The sequence below is a fragment of the Danio aesculapii genome, chromosome 3, assembly GCF_903798145.1.
Source record: "Danio aesculapii chromosome 3, fDanAes4.1, whole genome shotgun sequence".
NCBI lineage: Eukaryota > Metazoa > Chordata > Actinopteri > Cypriniformes > Danionidae > Danio > Danio aesculapii.
The window spans coordinates 20093244-20119476 of NC_079437.1; the positions used below are offsets into that span (position 1 = coordinate 20093244).

At 36.7% G+C, this 26233-nt stretch overlaps 2 protein-coding genes across 3 annotated transcripts in view; both read right to left on the minus strand.

Moving 5' to 3' along the window:
• The window catches only part of syngr1a (synaptogyrin 1a), a 31087-nt gene extending 8651 nt beyond the window's left edge, over window positions 1-22436 (minus strand). Inside the window, exons 1-3 of one of the 2 annotated variants that reach the window (XM_056453347.1) lie at window positions 22066-22436; window positions 2450-2687; window positions 1839-1984 (exon numbers count right to left, since the gene is read on the minus strand). In XM_056453347.1, the coding sequence (XP_056309322.1) occupies window positions 1839-1984; window positions 2450-2687; window positions 22066-22161 (480 nt within the window). In that variant the 5' untranslated portion in view covers window positions 22162-22436. The remainder of the gene's footprint in view (window positions 1-1838; window positions 1985-2449; window positions 2688-22065) is intronic. The other variant, XM_056453348.1, reaches the window with a different exon arrangement.
• Window positions 22437-23364: 928 nt separating this feature from the next.
• The window catches only part of fam171a2a (family with sequence similarity 171 member A2a), a 59352-nt gene continuing 56483 nt past the window's right edge, over window positions 23365-26233 (minus strand). Inside the window, exon 8 of the mRNA XM_056453346.1 lies at window positions 23365-26074. Within this exon, the coding sequence (XP_056309321.1) occupies window positions 24550-26074 (1525 nt within the window). The 3' untranslated portion in view covers window positions 23365-24549. The remainder of the gene's footprint in view (window positions 26075-26233) is intronic.

Consider the following 26233-nt stretch of genomic DNA (forward strand, 5'->3'; position numbering starts at 1 on the left):
AAAGCTGAAGGAGCAACTGTTCTCTTTTTGGTCACATTGGAGGACTGAAATAGTGCTCATAGTGTTCTGTCGTGTACATTAGGGCTGTGCGATTTGGGGAAAATATCTAATTGTGATTTTTTTTTCAAGTCAAGCTTCAGCTCAATAATCTGTATTGTATCTTCTTACTGCTAAAATGCAGCGAGTGGAACTGAAAAGATATCAACTTATATCAGCGAACAACTATGAAATTGTACTTTGCTTGCTAATAGATTAAGTGTTACTGGCAATACTTTTAGTTGACTTTTTAGCAAGACGCTCCGCTTTTTTAGGTGCTGGTTGTTGTATTTCCTTGTGTTTTGGCGACAATTCTGCGACAGCTCTTACTAATGACCTGTTTTTGTTTGGTTTCTGTGACATTGAAAGCAAGATATTCCCATATTACCGATGCACTGTTTTTCTTTGATAATAATTCATCTAATAATGCTTCTGAAGCAGCAGACGCCATTATCCCACTCGTTTGTGCTTTCCTGTTCGTTTGTTTTTTTATTGTGGACGTTCTGCATAGTTCGATTGTGCAATTCTGATTGGGCAGAATAAAAGTATTTTCACTCAATTGGCTAGTAAGACTGTCACACACAGATGGCAGTCACACATTTGCTCTGGGTGGAGGAAGTTAAATAATATATATATTTCATATCGCAGCCTCTTGCGATTAGCTAAAAGCAATGTTTCAAATTGCGACTGCGATTGGATTAATTGCACAGCCCTAATGCACATAAAATAAGCAATAACCACAACATTTTATGTGAAAGGGATCATACTGTTATCTGATTTATATTGTGTATTCTAACCTGGTAATAATAGAATGTTAACAACAATATATCAAATTCTGTTTAAATTCTGGCTAAAGAAGATTATTTAGCTTGAATGAGATCAGAAAAGTTCCAAAGCCAGTACACACCAGCAGGCACAGGACATCAACATGACGTCAGATTGACATTGTACCCTAACGTCATGGGGACGTTGCATTTTGGTTGGAAATGAAAATCGGGCATCAGAACTCAACGTCGGGCTGACGTCAATGTCCAATATCTAACCTAAATCAACCAAATATCATCTTCTAATGATGTTACAGCTTGACGTTGTGTGAATGTTACCACTATGACGTCTATCAGATGTTGCCATTTTGTTTGCCATACCTGACGAATAAATGTCAGTATTTGATGTTACTATGACAATGGTTTAAGATGTTGGCTTGACGTTGGATTTTGGTCACTTTCCAACACAACCTAAAAATCAACCAAATATCAATGTCGTTATTGGATGTCAAAATTACGTTGTCCTTAGACAATGGCTAGACATTTTGGTCGCCTGTCGTCATGACCTAAATCTAACCTAATATTAACATCTTATGACGTTGTGTGCCTGCTGGGCATCATCTAAAAGGAATCATGTTTTGATATATTTAGGGTAGGATGTTTATGGAACATGATTGGTAAATAATTTCCTAATGATTTTTTTCGGCATAATAAAAAGATTAATCATTTTATTTATAATAAAGTTCAATTAAATCTGCAAACTGAAATATATAATGAAGTTAACGACACAAAAAACTATAATAAAATAAAAAAAAATCATATATAAGTACTAAAATTGTAAATAAGAAATAAGTAATTGTATAATCATATACAAGAAATAAAAATAACACTGGTGGATTGCTAATCTAAAGCAAATTAAAGCCCAGATTTAATTTATGTAACAAAATCAAAATGTGAATCAAATATGATTAAATAAACTAGATTTAGCATTTTAAATTGAATGAAAAACCAGAGAGGTCGAAATAAGCCAGTACAGACCCAAGTAAATATGGAGAAGAAGGCGAAGGTGATGGCCGCTCTGGCAGCGTCTCCTCCCTCTTTGAGAGGGTTATCTTCTGGGTTAGCCACTTGCCACTGATTAGCCAGAAAACAGAAGCCCACAAACCACACGAATGACCAGAAGGCTAAAAGAAAAAAAAAAAACATACATTCAGATCAATAAAACAACACAAAAAACGATCTATATGCAAACCCTAAATAGCACAACAGCATATTGTATGAAAAATAGAGACGATCTCACTTAAAACTGTTAGATGGTGCCATTGCACCACAAATCCAGCAAAGAACTGCAGCAAGTCTAGCAGTTGTTACATTTAACCAACAGAGGGCAGAATAGCATACATCAATGCTGCATTATTGGAAGTTCAGAGCTACACTCTGAAGGGGCTTTTGAGCCAAACCACCTTAAAAACAATATACCATATATATATCATAGGAATGCCAATAGACCTTTTAGACTCAGCTAAAATAATCTATAAGCGTCCATGAGAATCAAATTAAATGTTTGAGTTAATACCTTTGCAGTAAATGCATTATATTAGTAATAGAAAATTGTGACTGGAAATACTTGTATTGTATTTGCAGTTTACCTGAAACACCAACGTCAGCTAACACGGCCTTCTTGCGGTCTTTGACGCTGCTAATCTGAGGAAAGTAGATGTCCAGTGCCATAAAAGCAGCACAGCAGAGAAAGTCCAGAGCTCCCATTCCCACAGCATAGTTACAGGCGTTCTGGTTGCGGTTAAAGATGCAAAACTCCTCCACCTCATCTGGACGGTTCACATAGCCCTCATTAGCAATACATCCAAAGATCACGATAGAAAATATCTGCGGAGGAGAATATGAGAGAAAATTAAGAATTTGTTTGAAGGTGATATAGATTCTGGAGTTTATGTTCATATTTCTTGGTTAGTACCTTGTTTTAAAGGTTTTCTTACTGTACTGAGTGAAAATTATAAAAAAGAAATGAAAAATTTGTCATCATTTACTCACCCTTGTCTAGTTCAAAACCAACTTGAGTTTCTTTCTTCTGTTGAACACAAAAAAGATATATCGAAGAATGTTGGAAAGCTGTAACCATTGACATCCATAGGAGGAAAAACAAATAAAAGTCAATGGTTACAGATGATTTCCAACATTCTTCATTATAATCTCTTTTGTGTTTATCAGAAAACAACAGCAACAACAACTTCAAACTGGTTTGAAACAAGTCAAGGTGTGTGATGAAGCCAGGATTTTCATTTTTTGACTGAACTCTCCATTTAATAGTGCACAATGCCAAGTTTAAGTGTAAGCTTGATTAGTCCACAAGCTGGAGAAGATGTGAAATGCAAGATTTTAGATAAATACAAGAAGTATGAGTTTGTTCAGTAGCATCAATTCTTTGAAATTCCTGCATTTATGCTGGCTTTACAGGCTATTGGTATCTTTATTATTATGAGCTGGTCATGAACAGTGTGCAAAGTCATAAATCCGACTGGAAAACTGGAAGTTTATTTTGATTCCCCAGTTTCCAAGTTGCCACATTGACTCGTTCTGCTCTTAAAGTCTTGTATATTTATGCATATAATTAATCATTTGATGCATATTGAACAGTAAAATTTGACCAAACATACAGAATCTAGATGGTGAAAGTATACCTATACATATAATGTATGTTGACAGCAGACAAGATACAGTTAAATTGTATGTCTAAAGCAACCTTTGTATTTAATAGAGATCTAATAAAATGATAACAATAATTCTAAATATCTCATGTCACAAAAAAGCATTCTTTCATCTAAGAAATATCGCTAAGTTATAAAGCATGATATCTATCTTAGATGCAGAAAAGCTAGTTCAAGCTTTTATGACTTCTAGGCTGGATTACTGTAATGCTCTGTTCGCTGGTTGCCCAGGGTCTTCTAATAAACTTCAGTTAGTGCAAAATGCAGCTGCTAAAGTTCTTACCAAGTCAAGATAATATTGCATAGTTTTCTGATGCTTCTGACGTTTCAAATGCACATTTGAATTGGTTAATTTCTGTTTATCTCAATATGATTTAGTAGCTAGAACAACAGCGACAATCTCTTAAAAAGAACGACTCACAAAGTGAAATTTTTAATTACTTTGGATTGTTACCTGATAAGACTTAAAAAAAAAACATTAGATGAGAAACCCAAAAGAAACTATTTTTGACCACTTCATATAACCCAATTTTGCTGGAAAAATGTTCGTTTTGTAACAAATTTAATTTGTTATAATTTGTATCTTTATTTTAATGTATTTTTGTTGGTCAGTTATCTACAAAACAAACAAAAAGAATAAATACATTTTGGGTGAAGTGACGTGCAAATAATACTTTTTTCAATAATAAGGGAATTATGAATTACCTATTATCACATGTAAAATAAAGTATTTCTGACAAATTTCTTTATAATTTGAGTTATGAATTACAGTATGGCAATACTACTTGGTATTGTGATACATCAGGTGGTATAGTATCGTCAGATGAATTAAAGGTATCGTGACAACCCTAGTACCCAGAACAGGTATATATCTACTAAAGGAGGTCGAGCATTCTCATGTATGGCTCCTAAACTTTGAAATAGCCTTCCTGATAATCTCCGAGGCTCAGATACACCCTCTCAGTTCAAAACTAGATTAAAGACCTATCTATTTAGTAAATACATACTATGCATCACATAACGGTAGGATGCGTGAGAGTGCTCCATGCAGATGAGTGGGCTTGGCAAACCACCTGTAGGACACACTCCTCCTGTCTCAATGCACCAGTCATTTTGTTAGAAATACTTATATGCTTTATATGTTTGTTTCTATGTTTGTTTATATATTGAGTGGATGTGTCTCAGTATTTTGTTTGTTTTTTTCTAGTAAGATCTGGCAACACTAATGACACGTTAGCTATGATTCTTACCTCTTTTTCCTTGACTTTCTTGTACCACATATAGTATAGATGTTTAATTTACTGAGTTTATCTCAATTAATTCAATCATAGAATGTGGTTGTGTATACAAACATGGCAGGGTATCAACACTAAAAAATAACCTGAAAAATCACATTTTGTTACCAAAGCCACTCAATAGTTATGAGGGGCTTTTACACTGTTTTACATTGCAAAGGGGTTTTAAATGACAATTCAATTGCACTGGCAACAATCACCATGCACAAATCACTGAACATCATTTTGTAAACATTCTACAAGCTCAACATATTAATATATGCAAAAATGAGCTATAAATAACAGCACCTGTGACCAACAAGGGTGACATTCTGATCCAACAACATATGATGTCCGAAGTGTTTGTTGCTGCTGATTAGTGCAGTATGAATTAGCCAGGCTGCATAAGCTAAGTATTAGCACACAGGCTTAAAAAAACATTAACCCAGAGTTAAGCTTAGTGTCATAAGTTCTATAGAACCAGTCAAAGTTGTTGAAATGCTATATATTCCAACTATAGCACTGATTTCGGCTTTTTTAGTAAACAAAAGGGCCTTTTCTGCGACCAAATTAAATTCATTCTTGCAGCCAACAACCACATTGTGCTGGAAATATTGTGTGGAGATCCCATCTATTACCACAGAGAGCACTGAGCATGTGTACATCTGTTTTCAATCTCACTTTGTCCTTTCTAATGGTTTGTTTTCTACAAGGAAGCTAGGCAGCAGAATTTAACACTTCCATAATATTAAGTGCCGTTTGGATTTAGATGAGCCTGTGCTCTCTTTTTGGCTCCAGAGGAATAGTCAATTCATTTCAAGAGGATGGAGGCAAGTTTTGGCAAAGGGCAGAATTTTAACAGCTGGCCTGTGCATCTGTACAATGTGTCTGAATGTGTGTGAGAGTGTGAGAGAGACACTTCATTACTCCACTCATGCAATTAAGTCGAAATGCTCTTGGCTACCAGCAAACCGTCCCATAGTTGCTCTCTAATTGTAAGCTACAAGGCCATGATTTAACCCTGAGAATCAGCTTTATCTTCAAATGAATGTTGAGGGGTTTGGCAACACCAAATCAAGTAAACATTGAATCTCCACAGATAAAGCTTCAGAGGCCCGTTCAAACCCTAATCTCGATCTCATCTAGTTCATATAAACAATACAACAACATGACATCTAATGACTGCTGACCTATGGCTAATTTTAGGTATAACCAGGCAGAAAAGTATATAACTGTATAGTACTCTTAGTTTCATTTATTCATTCATTTATTTTCTTCCGGGGTCACCACAGTGGAATAAACCGCCAACTTATCCAGCACATGTTTTATGCAGCGGATGCCCTTCCAGCCACAACCCATCTCTGGGAAACATCCATGCACACTCATTCACACTCATACACTACAGACAATTTTGCCTACCCAATTTAGTTTCATTTATTACATTTTAATGTATTTAAATCTATTTTTAATTAAGTTATGTCTACAATCAGCACCATATCTTGATATTGTAAGTCTTTACTGGCTTTGATCAAATAAATTAACAAAGTGCCTAAAATAATAGTAAGAAGTCAAAACCGAGAGCCAATATCAACTGCACTATGGGTATCTCGAATTCGTGTCCTTACTTGCGGATCTTTCCAGATCACACCTATTCCTCTCTTTCTGACTTCACTTCCTGTCCCTTCACTGTGAAGGCAATGTAATGAAGGCAAAATTAAATCTTAAAGAAGTACAAACTAACCCATTTGGCTGATTCACAAAACAATTTTGATTCTCATTCTTTTAATGAACAGTTCAAAACGACAAGAAGTCAATATTGAATCAACATCTGACTAGGGTTGGGCAATGTCAACCAATTTGGCATCGTAGGATGTCTAATTGAAACACCGCATCATTGTTGTAGGCGACGGTGAATTAATTATTTATGAATAATTAATTAATTAGTAGCGAATGAATTATTTGTAGCCTATAGTCTCAACTACCTGACCACCATAGTGTTTGTTTTACTCATAACCAAATCATAAATTAATAAAGTATAGTTACACACAAATCACCACCCATCAATTACTTTTTCTGCGGGACTCTGGCATGAATAGGCAGAGTGATCTGTGTGGTTATAATGGCATCGACAAACTTTTGTTGGTAAAAAAGGTGCACAACCAGCAGGAACCAACCAACAGTATCTGAGGTATTGTACAGGTACAATTGTGAAAGTGAAAGATTGAAGCAGTGTACTGATGCTGTTACACGTTACCTGATAGATTCAAAAGACCAAAGAGTCGTTAGATAGAGACAAGATTAATTAAATATCACATTTAACAACTGTAGTGAGAAGCGATCCAACGGTACATGCTCGATAAACTGTCCGGCGTGCACTGCTCTCTGAAGTTTTGTGCTCAAAGCACCCACTAATTGTCTGGAGCTCAAATGTGCGCATATGCTAGAGAGCATGACAGAGTGTGTGCGCGTGTGATGTGCGTTTTCAGGGGTACAGTGTGGACGGAGATCTTTTCAGAAATGCTAGATGAAATGTCAGCGTGTACGTGGATTGTTTTCATTCTGAAATGCCATCTTAAAACTAAAACGTGTTAGTGTAAACAGGGCCTAAGTGTGTCTTATCGCTAGCGGGTTGCTGCTGCAACGGGGGAAGGACGGAGGATTGCAAAATCAACCTTTTCGACTCAGCCCTACATCTGACATCGACATTGGTCTTTGCTCTGTTTTCTATTCCCGATTTTTGTTCGCCCACTAGAGCATTCAAGTCAAAGATTGTATAATTGAATGTAAATGCAACCAGCAACACAATATCGTAAGAAGTGTCATGACAGGCCATAACACACAACAGATACATTTAGTTGTCTGTTCACCTTTACTGGCTTATTCCTGTTTTAAACAAAGTTAAATAAATTCAACAACCTATTTAACTCCTGAGAAATGCAGGTGGTAGAAACCGCTTTTTCAGTAATTCTGTGCAGGATGTACAGCTCTGAAATGAATGACTAGATGTTAATTATGTATTTTAACACACATTAGTTATCTGTGCACAATATTAAACAGCTGCATGGAAGAAGAAATCACAGGGAAAGAATTATAAAAATTATGAATCTTTTGGGTACGTAAATCTTAGAAGAAAAACAATGCAAACAAGAACCAAAGTCTATAATAAACTGAAATGAACCCAAATAAATCTAAATACTTAAATAAAATAATAATATAGGTCACACTTTATTTTGATGGTCCGTTTGTTAAATTTAAGTTACATTGCATCTACATGCCAACTAATTCTCATTAGATTATAAGTAGACTGTAAGGTTGGGGTTAGGGTTGGGATTAGGGTTAGTGAAAGTTGACATGTATTTGCAAAGTTTCTTATAGTCAGTTATATGTCTGTGTTATATGAAGGAGCAGTATCAACAGATATTAACAGACAGTCTACTAATACTCAATTGGGCCATCAAAATAAAGTGTTACTATAATATACTACTACTACTACTACTACTACTACTACTACTACTACTACTATTATTATTACTACTACTACTACTTATATACAAATAGTGAATGTTAAACATGCAGGATGCCTTTATGGCAATTCAGTAATATTTCTAAATCTAGTATTGTCACTCTTGAAATGTGTTTCTGGTCATAAAGTAATATGAATGTTGAGTGATTGTCCATATGACAACGTGTGGTTGAAGACAGAAGTCTTTTGTAAAAAGAGAATTCTCTCTGAATATGCGAATTTAAGTTACTAATGGTCTGCCTTAAATTAGCTGTCTGGATCACAAGGCTGCATGGTCAACGAGTGCATGAAAGCAAGCATTGTAATAGGCAGCACGTGGGATCCAGATCTTGTGATCATCAGGAATAGAGCTTTTCAAGCTCCCAGTTTCAACCTGTTTTATGCAAAATGAGTGCAAAACGAGACAAATGACAAAAATACAGTTGTTTTGTTTCTTGTTCTTGATATGGTATATATTGTATGTATCGTATTGAAGTCTTATTATTCAACTATGCCTAGATCAACAGTATTCAATGGCACATTTGATTCTGTAATAATTCAGTTTACCCCAATGGGTTAATAAAATGCTACACCATAATAAATACTCCATGCATGTCACATTTTGTAGAATTTAGCACCTCCCAAAAGTTCAGTGTGTCATATTTTATTGGTTTTTTTTGTTCTCACTGTAATGTCTTTTTTCTTCAATCATCCAGACATTTCAACTAGGGTTAGTGTGTGCTTGTACAATTTTAGAGTCAGCAGTCATGGCTCACCCACCGATAAATCAATCAACACCTTTAAAGGAAGAGAAATACAATGGAATAGAGCTGTACAGCTGTTCAGCAGGGCTCTTTACACAAAGCACCTTGGTGTTCTTGTAGCTGCTTGTTTGGATAGATAGTGGGAAGGACAATGACAGAGCAAACCGACAACAATATAAATCTAACTTCTAGCTTACGACATTGATGCTTACATCAGTTAAAAATAAGAATTCAGTCATTGTGAACAAATGATTATTTTGGGTCAGGTCTTTTGAATTGATCTTTGGTTCAAACTGAATAATGCGTTAATGACGTTGGACTGATCTAGTTCTAGAGTCAAAGTGAATATTGTCTTTTAAGCTCGATTAGGGCTTGACAATAAAGACTGCCCGATGGCCCAGGGCCAGCGTGCAAGACGCTCGGGACAGTAGACAGGATGGCCAGTGCTGCCTTGTCAGAAAGTTTTATTTGGCTGGGACTGTTAGTCAATAGCGTGCAAATACAGTGTTAGGGTGATTTCACACCTAGACGTTTGTATCCGAAGCTGTCTCGTTTGCCCAATTAGCACACTTCGTTTGGCATTGTGAATCCCACAATCACGCTTTGATCTGCGCCAAATTGGTCCGAGATTGCCTGAATGAGGTGGTCTCAGCTTGATTGAAACAAACTTTGAAGTGGATCGATTGTAGTGAGAAAGCAATACAATCCAACAAACTAACGAACCAGGCTATATTACAGTGTATTATAGTTGTGTAATAGCCATATATATGACTATATGAAGAGAGAATGATGAGTAGGGCAGGATGTCATTCCTACCAGAAAATGTGTGTTTTATGTCGAATATGAAAGTGAAAGCATGCTGAAATAGTACAGTTGCTTATAGCAGTGATGCTTACATCAGTTAAAAATAAGAATTTAGTCATTGTGAACAAATGATTATTTTGGGTCAGGTCTTTTGAATTGTTCTTTTGTTCAAACTGAATAATGCGTTGATGACGTTTGTCCGTTAGGAAAATTGACAGAAATTACCATCTGATCTTTTTTCCATGTTTTAATCGTATAATATTTTGTATTAGGTCTGTTGTTTTGCTCATTTCAGCACCGACACCTCGAAAGAAAGATCAACATTGATCTGACTGCAGTCTCGCTTCATCAGTTACTCTATAATTTAAGTCTATAAGCAGAATTCTATACAACGTTATTTTTAATAGATTGATTAATTCAATAGTTTTACAAAAATTGACAACCGAAATGAGTCATTTGACAACTATGTATGAGAAAGTCTGATATATGTTTGGTGACGATGACTGTGGGTGTCAAAATTAAACTGCACATTTTCGCTTATAATATATCAAATTTCTAATTTAGTTACATCACAATTTAAATTTTTTAACTTTTTAGTTGTGTTTACAGAAAAGTTAAGCTGAATAAAAAGAATAAAAGTGTATTTCAATTATGTTTGGATTTTGACACATACGAAATATGTGGCTGAGAAATAGCTATTAACTTCTTTTTATGATGGGACCAGAGAAAATTTTGGCAGGGCAAGTAAAAATCTGAACCACTGGCCCAATCTGGCCAGTAGAAAAAGTCCTTAGCATTGTACCGTGCATTTTGTCCAAGATTTTGGCACAATTTGCTTGCCATAGGGTGTCAATTCAATTGTTTCTTCTTGTGTATTATGTACACTTCTTTTGTACATTATGTGTGTGTATTATGTGTATTATATATTTGTTGTATAAAGACAACAAAGCCACATGTGTGACTGTTTACAACAACAACACAGAACATCTAGCATGTTACATTTTTTTTCCAGTTGTCCACAATGAATTGGACATGGTGATGTTGCCCAATAGGAGCACAGAATCTCTCATCTCAAATCATTCATTATGCTCTCATACAAAATGCAGTGCAGGAAACATATCTTTGAAGGTAACTGGCGGTCTACTTAAAGTTTGTAGTCTCTTTAATTTAAGTAACATTAGCATTTGTGGCTATTTTGATTACAACTATTGCTAGGAAACCAAAAGTGCCTCTTGCTGGCACAGAATCAATCGACTTATCTACTATATTTATATAGATATGGAGGAAAATGCTTCTTTGGGAAACACTCAATAGACAATTGCATGGGCATTTGTAATGTATGCAGCTTCCTGATAACAGAATGCATGTTATAGACTTTAAACAATGATTGATCATGAAGCAGTGTGTAGTCTGGCATATTTGGTACCCACAATTTATCACACTTTTATCTAGACAAATCACATAATCTGACACAGTGACCAACAATATGAAGTGTGTAGTCCGAGTGGGGCTTTACACAAAGCATTAGATGGCTTAAGACTAGGCATGGGATGATAACCGTTTTCAAGATATACCGCGGTTTGGAAAAGTTAAGGTTTTAAAACCGTCAAAACTTTATGCTATACTGTTCCCAAGGTATGTGTAAAATTTTTTATTAACTTTTAAAAAAAATTTTAGGACAACAGTATCTCCAGCAGAAAAGATTTGCAATGATGGCGTTTTCAATGATAACGAAATCTCTGTTTTTGAAACAAATAAAGACAGCAGAAGTCAATGATTGATTTGAATTATTTAGCCTGATATGTTTACTGCTCCAAAATATTTTAAATGTTTCTTAAAATAAAATATTTTGTGTTTAAAAGGGAAAAAAGTTTTTGTTTTTGTTTATCATATCGTCAGAATCTTATACCGGCCCATGCCTACTTAAGACCTGAGGGCAAAATATACAATACTACAAACTCATATAAAACAGCTCAATTCTACTATGACCAATACAATCTACCAAGAGCTGCACAAATTAGCACAGGGATTCACACAAATAAATGCAATGACAATCAGGTGTGTGTAATCTAGAAAATGGATTGTAACTTGCTTTTGTTGAGGTGTTGAGTGATATTGCAAATACAAGGAAATGGATTACTGCAAACCCTTATGAATTTTGTTGCATGATTCATTTAAATATTGTCCTGACATAAATATTGCATCTGAAAGTAAAACTTCTATAAAGCCTGGCATACACTACGCAACTTCAACATGGTATCATCTCAAAATGTACAGGAAGATCGTATGCGATGTAAAGCCAAAGCTCACAATTCATGTGCTGCTTACACTATAAGGTCCGATTGCTCAGCAGTGGCTTGACAACACATACCACCTGCTTCTTCTTCTATCTGGTTTAATAGTGGTTGGCAAACCAGCAGTGTATTTATGACATCCAATGTGAAGGAGTGTGAAGCTTGTTAATTTAAAAACCATAACAAATGATATATTTTTTCCTAGTCAGATCTGTATCTCACAAATATATGAACAGAATATCACATACTTTTAATTGTTTCCATGTTTTCTGGAGTATATATTTTAGGTTTTGCACCATTGTACCCTCTGTGAACCTGCATCACAAGTCAGTATTTGGCTTAAAATCACAGTGTATGTCCAGCTTAATGCATATGCAATAAGTTCATCTGCAAAAATGTTGACTAATATCAAATGTTCCTTTTTTTTCCTCCAGAAGAAGGGTTTTTGTGCATTAAAGTCACTTTAATGTAGTTTTTAACCAATATATCACCAAGGTCAATATATATCAGCTGAGAGAAAGAGTGACTCTTAGGAGCACACATAGATGTCATATCCTTTAAATATTACCAGCAAAAATGCTCCTTGACATACTTTCACATAAAAATCAGCCTACTGGCTTTCAGAGACAATCTTTGTTTCAGACTGTTCACACACTGGGCATAAGAAAAGGCAGTTAATGCATAAAAATGTACATACACTCACCGGCCACTTTATTAGGTACAGCCGTCCAACTGCTCATTAACACAAATTTCTAATCTGCCAAACACATGGCAGCAACTCAATGCATTTAGGCATGTGGACATGGTCAAGACGATCTGCTGCAGTTCAAACCGAGGATCAGAATGAGGAAGAAAGGTGATTTAAGTGACTTTGAACGTGGCATGGTTGTTGATTCCAGGCGGGCTGGTCTGAGTATTTCAGAAACTGCTGATCTACTGGGATTTCCACGCACAACCTGTCTTGTTGATGCTAGAGGTCAAAGGAGAATGGCCAGACTGGTTCAAGCTGATAGAAAGGCAACAGTAACTCAAATAACCAATCGTTACAACCAAGGTATGAAGAAGATCATCTCTGAACGCACAACATGTCAAACCTTGAGGCAGATGGGCTACAGCAGCAGAAGACCACACCGGGTGCCACTCCTGTCAGCCAAGAACAGGAAACTGAGGCTAGAATTTGCACAGGCTCACCAAAATTGGAAAATAGAAGATTGGAAAAACGTTGCCTGATGAGTCTCAACTTCTGCTGTGACATTCGGATGGCAGGGTCAGAATTTGGTGTCAACAACATGAAAGCATGGATCCATCCTGCCTTGTATCAACGGATCAGATTGGTGGTGGTGTTATGGTGTGGGTGATCTTTTCTTGGCACACTTTGGGCCCATTAGTAACAACTGAGCATCGTATCAACGCCACAGCCTACCTGAATATTCTTGCTGACCATGTCCATCCCTTTATTGCCACAAGTGTACTCATCTGCTGATGGCTACTTCCAGCAGAATAATGCACCATGTCATAAAGCGTGAATCCTCTCAAACTGGTTTCTTGAACATGACAAGGAGTTCTCTGTACTCAAATGGCCTCCACATTCACCAGAACTCAATCCAATAGAGCACCTTTGAGATGTGGTGGAACGGGAGATTCGCATCATTGATGTGCAGCCAACAAATCTGCAGCATCTGCGTGATGCTATCATGTCAATATGGACCAAAATCTCTGAGGAATATTTCCAGTACCTTGTTAAATCTATGCCACAAATGATTAAGGCAGTTCTAAAGGCAAAAGGGGATCCAACCCCAGTACTAGTAAGGTGTACCTAACATAGTGGCCGGTGAGTGTATATCCCCTTGCTTTAACGTTGCATATTCATTCATTCTGATGCTTGCATCCATTTGTTATAATTGCTTTGAAAAGAGCAACCACTTTATGTCTTCTTTGTGCTCCACAGAAGATAAAAAATTATAAAATAATAAGTCTGGATGATTGAAGCTTTTGTTAAAAGGGTGTCTTCTTCACCACTAAAAAGACATGTCATCTTTCTCTCTTTTTTTCAGTCTGTTACATGCTGCAAAGCTTCGCCTTTCTCTTCTCTCTCTCTCCCCTCCCCCTCCAATCCCTCGCTTTTAATCTCCCTGACCTTGTGTTCACTACGCGGGGAAAGAGAGATCACGAGAGAGAGAGACTGAGTCATAAGACTACAGATGAAGACCACCTATACATCCAAGCTCTCCCTCACACAGTCAACATATGACAAATGCATCACAGCATTTAGAGGTCATGTGTCCATACAGCAACACAGACTGAAGAAACAAGAATAAGACACTTAAAAACATCAGTCACGCAGGGAGCAGTAGGCCTGCTGCGATATAAACAGGAATATTCAATTAAATTACATTGCTGCACTGGCAGACGCTCTGGTACATTTTGTTTTATAATAACATATTTCTTGGCAAAGATATAATAATAGTTCCTCCGATGAAATGAAAATAGCAAATGTGCTGATTATATTCTTATATATATTCAAATTTATATTCTTAAATGATTAGTCCCAGCAGGCACACAGCGTAATAAGATGTTAACATTGGCTTAGATTAAGGATGTGATGTTAGGTGACCAAAATTCAATTTGAGGTCCAATAACGATGTCAAATGACATTGATATTTGGTGATCAAAATCCAATGTCGAGCCAATATCTTAAGGCTAGGTCATATTGACGTCAAATACTGACATTTATTTATCAGGTATGGCAACCAAAATTTAATGTCTGATAGATATCATAGTGGTAACATCCACATAATGTAAAGCTGTAACCAGTGTGCTAATTATACATTGACGATCGACGGGAGTGGGGGGGGGGGTCATTTTCAGAAATGTTAGTTTGTGTAATACATGCTTCAGTGAATTAAATGTATGTGTTTATTTAAATTCCGTCTAATTTATTAATAAAATATATTTAAGTTTTCAGTGTTTTGTGGGATTGGCTATTTAGTGTATTCTGATCTGATTAGCCATTTCGGCTAACTTTAGATCAAACTCTACAAACTATGCATCTAATTTGACTTTACTTTTAGGCTTCATGTAGAAACAAACAGCTATTTTATGAGAAGTCAGTCTTGTTCACACTTATGGTGTCTGTCGGTGCTCTAAATCTGCCGGTTTCAGACTGTTGAATGACTTTTTTCCCCAAAAATGACTTTTTTTCCCGTAGATGGACTGGCACGATTATGCATTCACAATGGTATGAATCGTTATAGGGGTGGTTAAATAGATATCTATTAATTTAATTATTTATATTATTATTTAAAATACAGTTCAGAGTGAACTTTTTCTCAGATTCAAAGGGACCCCCCCAAACATCTTGTTTTGACATCCTTCAGGGGGGATCAAGCCTTAATTAGAGGGGGTCAATGCCCCAAACCCCCCCTGTAACATAATTTGACACTGATATTTGGTGGTTTTTAGGTTGCGTTAGAGGGTAACCAAAATGCAATCTGTCCAACATTGGACACTGGCATCAACCCAATTTTGATTTTCAACCAAAATGCAACTTCTTACGACATTGGGGTACAATGTCAATCTGACATTCTGTACCTGCTGGGGTGAATCAGTTTAAACTGATTTTTGTTTGTTACAATAGTGATTTTGATTGCTAAATTCTTACGTTGTTTTTACCATACACATTAGTCTACATAATGATTGTCAATTAATCACTCCTTGCCATCTTTTTGTGTAATATCATTGAGAAGGCCTAACTAGCAAGTGATTTTCGAAAACAAAAAGTGTAAACAAAGTATCTACTGAAGCAAAGTGATTTGTACTTGTGTTTTGCTGTACTCAAGTCCTTCTGGGACGTTTCTACTTACGAATTGACAAATCCAAAAACAACATGAGGTGCACTCAAGTTGTACATACTCTTGATAAACTACAAGACAAAGAATTCACATCAGTTGGGTTTTGTCACTGACAACCCACAAGAGTTGACTTTTTCATCCTTGAATTCCACCCACTGGTCTACTGTATATATAACAATATATAATGGTATATATTAGGGCTGGGCGATTTGGCTTTCAATTAATTGAACATTTTAACTCGATTACGATTAATGAATGATTAGTTTATTTATTTATTTTTTGTCTTTGTAAAGTTCACTGATAGGTTTTGTACAGTGAATATGCTCACATATTACAAGCGAATTGACCTGAAAAACTTTGATCGATTATTGGTTCTGAATGTCGATTTCGATTACTTTTCGATTAATTGCCCAGCCCTAGTATATATAATTCTACTATGTTTCTCATTGACATACCACCAACTCAGAAACTTGAAGGTTAGAAAAAGTTTCCCACTTGTAATTATGACTTGTGTGTGTTCATGATGAGCATTCAACTTTTAAGAATATTTTATCCCACATGTCTTGAACGCACCATTTGTTGTCAGAAAAGTCATCATTGTTCAAAATATTGCAGCAAAATCTCCACAAAACTTTTCACCATTGTAATATTTCACCTAAAAGCTACAATAGCGTCATCGGTCTTTCGTTTTGGCATTTTTGAAAGAAGAAAGTCGGTCAACGAAATCGACTGTGGAGGACCAAAACATATGAAACATACTATATTTTTTGTCAGCGTTGTCAGTTGTTGCCCACTATGAAACACTATATATAAAAAAAATATTGTGTCCCATTGCACTCAGAGATTAGATAGTCTAGACCCAGCAATAGACTCTTTGTAGAGGTTTTCATATATTAAAATTAGGGCTGGGCCAATAAACGATATTATATCGAATCGCGATAAAATTGATGTCAATAACAATGGTAAGCTCTGGACTTTTTTACTCTAATATTCATCAATACTGATGAATATTTTAATCCTCAAGTTTTATTTGAGAATTGTGTCCTCAATTAGGTGGAAAGTATTGTGAATGATCCAACTCATTTTTTGTTTCCACATTATGAACTGCTTCCCTCTGGTTGAAGGTATAGAGTCCCAAAGTGTAGGTTAAACCGTTATAAGAAATCCTTTATACCTCTTTCAGTGGGTTTATTTAACAAGGGTCTATTTTAATTAGCATTATAAATTTTGTAACTGTTGTATTTTGTATTGTTTTTATTGCTTGTTTTTATGAAATGTCTGCAGCAATATGGTAATGCCCATAACAAATTTCCCGTCAAGGACAATAAAGTCTACTACTATAACTAGTACTACATATTGATCTAAAAGCCAAATCGCACATCAGAAATGTGCAACAATGAGAATCTAAAGTGTGTTGATATTAGAAATGTATTGAATTTCAGCCACCAATTAATAATTATTATAATTATTGCCCAGCCCTAATTAAAATTCTGTAATGAAAGAAAGTTGGTATAGATTTTTATAAGTATAATATGTACTGTTGCATTCAAGTGCTATATTGTGCTCAATAAAGGATTATTAATGTACTTTCTTATAAATTGAATACTGGCACAAATCTACAATAAGAGTGGAAGATCGTATAAATATGGATTAGAAATGAGATTCAATCCCTGATTTAAGCATGATCCATTGCCAGAATATCACAACCAGACAAGGGAAAATCCTGCCAGTAAATAAATGAATCACACACTGCAATAACACTGTTAGAGGGATAAAGAGGCTCTGCAAACTATATTTTCCTCCTTGACGTAATGACTGTGCAGGAAAAAAGGTGGACATATGGAGAGAGATGGAGAGTATGTGACCCTGCAGCAGTATTCAGATGTGCCATTAGTCCCGTAACAGACTACAGTAAAATGACTGTGCTATATTTAAAAGCATCACATGCGCATTGTAAAGACAAGGCAGGCAGGATTTTGACTATGACAAGCTGTGTGTTAAAAGGAAGAATTCTGTTATTAAGAACAAACCATTCTTTTGGGTCAGGTCTTTTGAATTGATATTTGGTTCAAACTGTATGAATTAATTTGGACTGAACTAGTTGTTGAGACACTGAATTTGGAATTTTTAGATGCTGACTGAATACAGTGTGGTGACTTGGGGAAAATAATAAACTGCTGATTCTTGCCTACCCTGTAAAAAACTTTTGCTGCCTTAAATTTATTAGTGGAATCAGATTAACTTTGGTATTTATCTCAACTTACATCAATTAAAATGACAAAAAATATTAAGTTAAACTTTATATAACTTAAAAAAATGTTGAAACCTGATTACCTTATTGGAAAGAGATTAAAATACATTAAGACGCCATTTTTGAAGGAGAAATTGCTTTCACTTGTGAATGTTATGTATATATGTTATATATATATATAATATATTATATATATATATATAATATATTTTATATTATATACTATATTTAGGAAAAATAAATTTAGATGGATGGATTAATAAAGACGAAACTTTTATTTATTCTTCTGGCAGCTAGTAAAATGTAATTACAACACATTGTTTAAAATTTAGAGTCACCTACAGTTGAAGAATACTGTATATGTCATGGAAATCTTTTTCATTAATACAGACTGAATACTTTTTTCTAATTAGGAGTAAATGGGTTGAGTATATTTCACCAATATGCCTGGATTTTTCTTGAATTGTAACTTTTAAATGTAATATTATGTGTCTAAATATATATCTTTTCTTCTTTAAAGGACATTTTCTAAAGGAATTGTAGCTCCTCATGTTTTACTGTTTATAGTTGTTATATCCTGGTGCCTTCTTGATGTTTTTTATATGGTGTAAAAGCTGCAAACAACTCTGAAATTGTACATTGCTGTTGCTTGCTATTGGTTTGAGTGTCTTTAGCAGTACTTTTAGTTGACTTTTACCAAAGCACTCCTCATATAGCCGTCTGTGGTGCTTTTTTAGGTGCTGGTTGTTGTATTTCCTCATGCTGTGGCAACAAATGTGCGACCGCTCTTACAAATGACCAGTTTTTGTTCTGTATCTGCTACTTAAAAACCAAAATATTCCCATATTACCGACACGCTGTTTTTCTTTGATATGAATTTGCCTATTAATGCTTGTGAAGGCAGACACAATCATCCCACTTGTTTATTTACTAATTCTGTTGTGCAATTCTGATTGGCTAGATTCAATTGGCTAGAAAGACACATAGACGGCAGTAGCGCATTTGCTATGCGTGGGGGAAATTATATAATACATATATATTTCATTTCACAGCCTCTTGCGGTTAGCTAATCGCAGCGTTTCAAATCGTGATTGCAATTCGATTTTGATTAATCGCATAGCCGAATACACTGCCGTTGCCTGCAAAAACTGTTGGTGAATGTGGGTCACCTAAGGACCAAGATCAGTTCACACTGAAAATCTGATTTTGACCACATTTAAAACAACAATGTGAATAGCTATGCAAATTTTTTTTAATTAATTAATAAAAAAATCTGATGCGCATCATGGTGGTGCAGTGGGAAGCACGATTGCCTCATCCCAAGAAGGTCGCTGGTTCGAGCATTTCTGTGTGAAGTTTGGATGTTCTCCCCGTGTTAGTGTTGGTTTCTTCCGGGTGCTCCGGTTTCCCCCACAGTCCAAAGACATGCGGTACAGGTGAATTGAATAAACTAAATTGCCGTTGTGTATCTGCTATTAGATAAGTTGGCGGTTCATTCTGCTGTGGTGACCTCTGGTTAATAAAGGGACTAAGCCTAAAAGAAAATGAATCAATGAATGAAAAAAAATTCATTTGAGAACTAAGCTTTGCAGTCAGTGTGAACGTGAGACTGTATATACGCCACAGGATACCTGAAAGGTTCAGAAAAATTCCAGAGACAATCCCATTAGTGCCTTTACTGTTTATCTATTTTCCTCATTGTGAGCCTGTTAGTATTCAGTCTGTGGTCTCAGATAGTTGTCATGCCAACGCAGCAGCATCACTCAGCCAATCAGAGTATGAATCCGACAAACACCTTCTTTCCATCTTGAAGGTTCCATACAGACAACTGCACATGTACCCACTAACATGATGCAAAAGCAACAGTTGGTTGTCTCTTAAACTCGACAACTAAACAGAAATCTCACCTTAAACTCACACTACTGAACTCAGGATGCTCAGAGGAAACAGATGGCACTTAAGTAATTATTACATTCTTACCTACTAACATGGATCCGTGATATAAAAAGAGCTCCTAAAGAATGTCATGTTGGTTTATCCAATAAAAGTTTACCACCCCTTTAAACAAAGAATTTCCATGAGTTTAATTATAATTTAATTTAATTTAAACGTTGCCTTGCCAGGTATATGTGATTAGGCAGCAAAAACTGCACACACGTTTTAAAGATTTCCATAGCAAAACTCAAGCTATTTACTAATTGCTAATAGTAATTACTAATTTACAACTATAAATAATTACCATAAAGTATACATTGCTGTAATTATAAAACTGAGAAACCTTGATTTCTCTCCGACTAAAATGGTGATAATTAAAATCAATTTATAAATAAATTAATTAAACATAAATAAAATCGAATAAATTAAACCTGAATTCGTATTTAAAAATGAATTAAAATACATAAAATACTTAAAATTAAAAAACTTGAAAAATAAAATTTAATTATACTTAATTATTTACATTGAAATAAATCTATTAATAAAGCTAATATTCATTCATTCATTTATTTTATTTTCAGCTTAGTCCTTTTATTAATCTGGGGTCGCCACAACGGAATGAACCACCAACTTATCCAGCATATGTTTTACGCAGTGGATACCCTTCCAGCTGCAACCCATCACTGGGAAACACCCATACACACTCATTCATACACATACACTATGGACAATTTAGCTTATTCAATTCACCTATACCACATGTCTTTGAACTTGTGGGGGAAACCGGAGCACCTGAAGGAAACCCACAAGGAAGGGAGAACATGCAAACTCCACACAGAAATGCCAACTGACCCAGCCGGGGCTCAAACCAGCGACCTTCTTGCAGTTAGGTGAATGTGCTACCCATTGCGCCACCGTGCAGCCCAAAAACTAAAATATTTAATAAAATGAGCAATGAGACCTGAATCAGCTGTTTATAATATTACAAAGCCTGAGAAAGCGTCTGTTAAATGATTTGAATCTTAAATGGCATTACCTATTGCATAGTTGTGACTTAATCAGAGCTTCAGACACCTGCCCACCCTCCCCCATCACAGCCACCCTCTTATAATCTCCCACCACCCCCTCACCATGTGTCTCTACACAAAATGTTTTTATCAGCAAATAGTGCACGCATGCTCATTCACGAGGGAGCCAATAAATATTTAGCAATCATAAGCTAATTGATTCAATCCAGATCTGACTGAAGAAACGATCAAAGATTGCTACGTTAACATGACAGCAAACATTGCCAGCTAGATTAATACAACCTTTATGAATATTATAACTTTTCTATAGCTTTTCAAATCTCAAATTGGGCCTGAAATAGATGCTGTTTCTTAAATAAATATATGAAACTGAAATGAACTTAAATGTGTAGAGACAGAGAAGATACATAATACCTTTTTATTTATTTAAATCTTCTTAATGGTCAGTTGTAGGAATTGATGTATCAGGATCAAAATGGATGTAACTTTTTTTAAATATGTAAAATAATACAAGATATCCATGTTTTAATTGATCAACTGCCATACAATATAAATATAAATGTTTTGATATTTTGAATTAGTCTGATAATATAATTACGCTAAGGTTACTGCATTAGCTTACTTTTTTTTTTAATCACCCCGTTCTCAATATTTATGTGCCTTTGTTAACCAATTAATAAATTAATTATGAAATACAAACCGTAAAAAAGAATTGAGAGCGCGCAGATTAATGAGAGATGTGCATTTAGGCGGCAAAGCTTTACTAGCGGTTAACGCGTCATCACATGACGCTCGGGCTCGCGCTTAAATTATGCAATTAGCAGAATCTCACTCACCCAAGACACTATTCGAAGAATTGTCTGCGGTTGTTGAAAGAAAGTAATTGGATCGAAGGTGCCGCCTGCCTTTCCAGCCCCGTATGCCTGCTCCATCCTCACAGGTTCGTGATTTCTCCGTGTCTGAAGTTTTTTTTAGAGAGAGAGAGATAATTGACCTTGGCGTGGAATCAATGTATCCTTGAGCTACACCTTGACTCTCTGCGCTTCGTCCCTGGCTATCCGTTGGTGGAAATATTCTTGCAAAACGATGTCCTTTCCACTTCGTACCTCTCTCATTTCAAGGGTGGAGAGAGGAGACTGAGTAAACACGCATCCGGGGGAATACGAGAGCGCGCATTATGCTGTCAAGCTCGATGCGCACTCTCGAGGATACTTATGCGCGTCGCCGACCACGTGCCCGTCAGAAGCTTCAGTAGTCACTCTTGTGTTTATGATGCAGAAATGCATTTAAACCACGTGTTGATCACACTGGGAACACGTGAACTGTGCAGAGTTCTCGAAATTAATAAGAACCCTTCATAAGTCTTTTAATGAAATTTTAAAATGACAAATCCTTGTAACCTTGTGCCACCTAGTGACTGCCCATATAGCCCACACCCACAAGACAATTGCTTAGTCATATGTAGACATATTCAATAAAAATAATGGTTTTGTTAAATCAAAGCAAAAAATAAGGATGCTCGAACTGCTCGATTAATTTAAGTTTTAGAGGTGGTGATGTACACATTTAAATGTGCTTATGTAATATATAATATAATATGAATTAATATATTCATTCATTTTCATTTCGGCTTAGTCCCTTTATTAATCAGGGATGAACACAGTGGAATAAACCACCGACTTATCCAGCATATGTTTTTTTTTATGCAGCGGATGCACTTCCAGCTGCAACCAATCACTGGGAAACACCTACACACTTCCATTCACACACATACACTACAGACAATTTAGCCTATCCAATTCACCTGTACTGCATGTCTTTGGACAGTGGGGGAAACTGGAGCACCCGGAGGAAACCCACACGAACACGGGGAGATGGGCAAACTCCACACAGAAATGCCAACTGACCCAGCCAAGGCTCGAACTAGCGACCTTCTTGCTGTGAGGCGATCGTCCTACTCACTGCACCACCGTGACATCCTAATTAGTATACTATAATAATATAATATATTCTAATGTAATCTGAATCTTTTAAAATCTATAATGATGTAGCTCACTAAAGAAATCACATGACATCACAGTTGCTGGTAACCAGAAGCCAAAGGTAACAAAAAATCAGACATCATAAGACCCAAGTGAGTGTGTAAATTTACTAAGGTGTTATTTACAAATAAGTGGTTCACAGAGTTTAGTAAGAGCGCTTAATCAAGCAATACTTGTTTTTAAAAAAATACTCGGTACAATTTTTTTTTTGAGTAAAATCATTCATGCACATCCATTTAAAGCACAATCTGTATCTTCAGTCACACACAAGTCCATAAAAGTTCAAAAATGTACTTCCACAGTTGGAGTTGAGTTGCAGTGGTTCTGAATTATGGCGAAAAGTCCTGATGCACGGCAGCACAGATTAGTGCGAAAACATTTTCACAGGCGCCCAAGGTAAGTCCCTCAAAATATAATTCCTATTGCTGCACTGACCCAGCAGGAAAGGCTTATTCAGAGTACAAAATGTGTTCTGTGTGCAAGCAGCACCTTCTATTCTTATCTAAGAGCAGCTTTCCTAACCCAAACTGTTTGATTAAGATATTTTATAAAATGGCAACACTGGTTTTAGATAAGTAAAAAAAGGGGAACTTTTTACCAACAGTACAAAATACAGTGTCATTATGTGTCAACTCCTAGGATCAGTCACAAAGAATAAACACACATTTATTCAGCAACCATTTCACTCCTGTTTGTGAAATGTACACATCTTATTGGTTCAGCTCTGTTTACTCATAAACAAATGAAACATTTGAGTAAACCACTAGAATAAAAGTAATCTAAACTTATCTTGAAAATCTTACAACAGCCCTCTTTTCATTCATACCAAATTCGTATTCGTTTATATTTCTTAAGTAAAGGATAAAGCTCTTTAAGGCTTATGGATTGCTTTCCAAAGTTAGTTTTAAAATGGCTCATGGTCATTCTTACAAAAACTGGGTAACCCTCAAAGAAAGCAAGACAACATCTTGAGATTCAGTTCAACTCCCTCTGGCCTGATGAACTGCTGCCAGAACAACATCAGGTGTATAAACCGTCTGAAGGATATCTAAGAGGGTGTGACGACTTCAGATGCTTCTATGCAGGTGGCATTCAGTGCTTATTCTTTGTACCTAGTCTTGATGGTTGAAACAGATCACTCAAGTAAGTGCCATATCTCATATTGTGCTTTTCATCAGACTTTCTTCTAGCTCTGCATCTTCACACCTCATCACTAGTGAGTATCTATGCAAAAGAAGGGTACAGCCAAGACGGTTCCATAAACAGTCCTGGACAGCATTACTTGACATTAAACACCATGAGGGGTCTTTCTTCACGCTTTTGCCAGGGGCTCTTCTTATTCTCTCCGTCATCATCTTTGTCATCATTATCGTCATCAGGACTGGTGACCGAGTCTCGGTGGACCTCACTGGCACTACTACGGGTGCTGTTGTCTCGGCTGCGGCCTTTACGTGGGAACGTCCCACCTCTGGACACCTCTGCAGTTTCATCAAGTAATGGTGCTGTTGAGTTCTCCTCAGGTGAGTACATGGCTGAGTGGCTTTCGCTGCTGGAGTCTGGAGTTTCAATAACAGGAAGCTTGGAATAAATTTTACCATGAGCTTTTCTTTCACCTCCCTCCTTTACCTTGCCATCCTCTTTTACTTTTCGGTGAGAAGATTTCCCTAAATTGGTGGGGGTTGCTTCAGTACGCTGGTCCAGAGATTGATTGCAGGCGCCCAAAGGTGGACGCAAGGCTTCATTGCTCAGCTCAATGTAGGAGTGTCTAACAAGAGAGTTTGAGCGGCCATCAAGGGAAACGAACCAGGCACGAGGGTGTGGCTTCACCCCAAGCTCCAGCAACTTCTTCTCTGTCATTGCTTGCAGCTCTCCATTCATTTGAGCAATGGTGGAGTCATTGAAAAGGACTGGAATACGAACTGGGGCACTGGATTGGTCCGATCCCCAGTTCTCCTCCGAAGATCCATCTGCTTGTTTACCTGACTCTTCCTCTTCATTATCAGCCCTGGCCTGCTGCTGTTGTTGCTTTTGATTCTGCTGCCTTGGTAGAGTCATACTAACCTGGATGCCCTCCATGTCGTGCTGCAGCTGTTGTTGCCGTTCCATTGCCTGCTCCACAGCTGTCAAGTCAGAGGACAGATGCATGTAATGTGCAGGGATGACCAATGTGGGTACCATGCTGTGGTACATGCTCTCTTTCATCTGCTCCATTGAGTGACAGAAGATCAGTTGGCCAGGCTGGGTATTGACCGAAGAGGGCCGATTGAGGTGATCCCCTGCTGATGCATAATACTCTGGAGGCTTGCTGTCCCGATTGAGATCCTGGTAGTGGCCGGCAAATGGTGGCAAAAGTGGAGGTGGAGATGGTGGGTCTGATGAATAGCCCTGGTTGTCTTTAGCATTATGGTGATTGTATTTGCGATCATCTGAGTCCTCAGCAGAGCTGTAACCTTTGCCGTAGTCATCCTGAAGAAGCAGATCTCGAGTTCCTGTGTTTGAAGAGCGTGTAGCTTTCAATTGGAAGCTCTCTCCACGTTTTGAATCAGCATTTGTCCTGGAGTGATGTTGTCTTTGGGTGGGGCCATGTTTAAAGAAGTCATCTCGAGAGCTGTTGAGATCACGATTGGAGGACAGGTCAGACTTGAGGCCATCATGGTCACCTGTTGAGGAGGCTGTCTCCATGTGTCCACCGCTGATCAGATTGAGGTGAGAAGTGGATGTGCCCTGGTCTCTCTTTGAGCTCTCCAGAGTGGATGAGTGGTGCATTTTACGCCGGTGCTGCCGAGGTTTTAGACATCGCCTCCTGGATAATTCAAATCATTATCTGTTAGATATTATACTAATGACTAATACAAATGTATGATATCTTGCTCAGTTTGCTCATTGAATTGAAGGTTAGTTCACTGAAAATACATCATGTGGTTTTAAAACTTAGCTCAACACAAAAGAAGATATTTTAGGG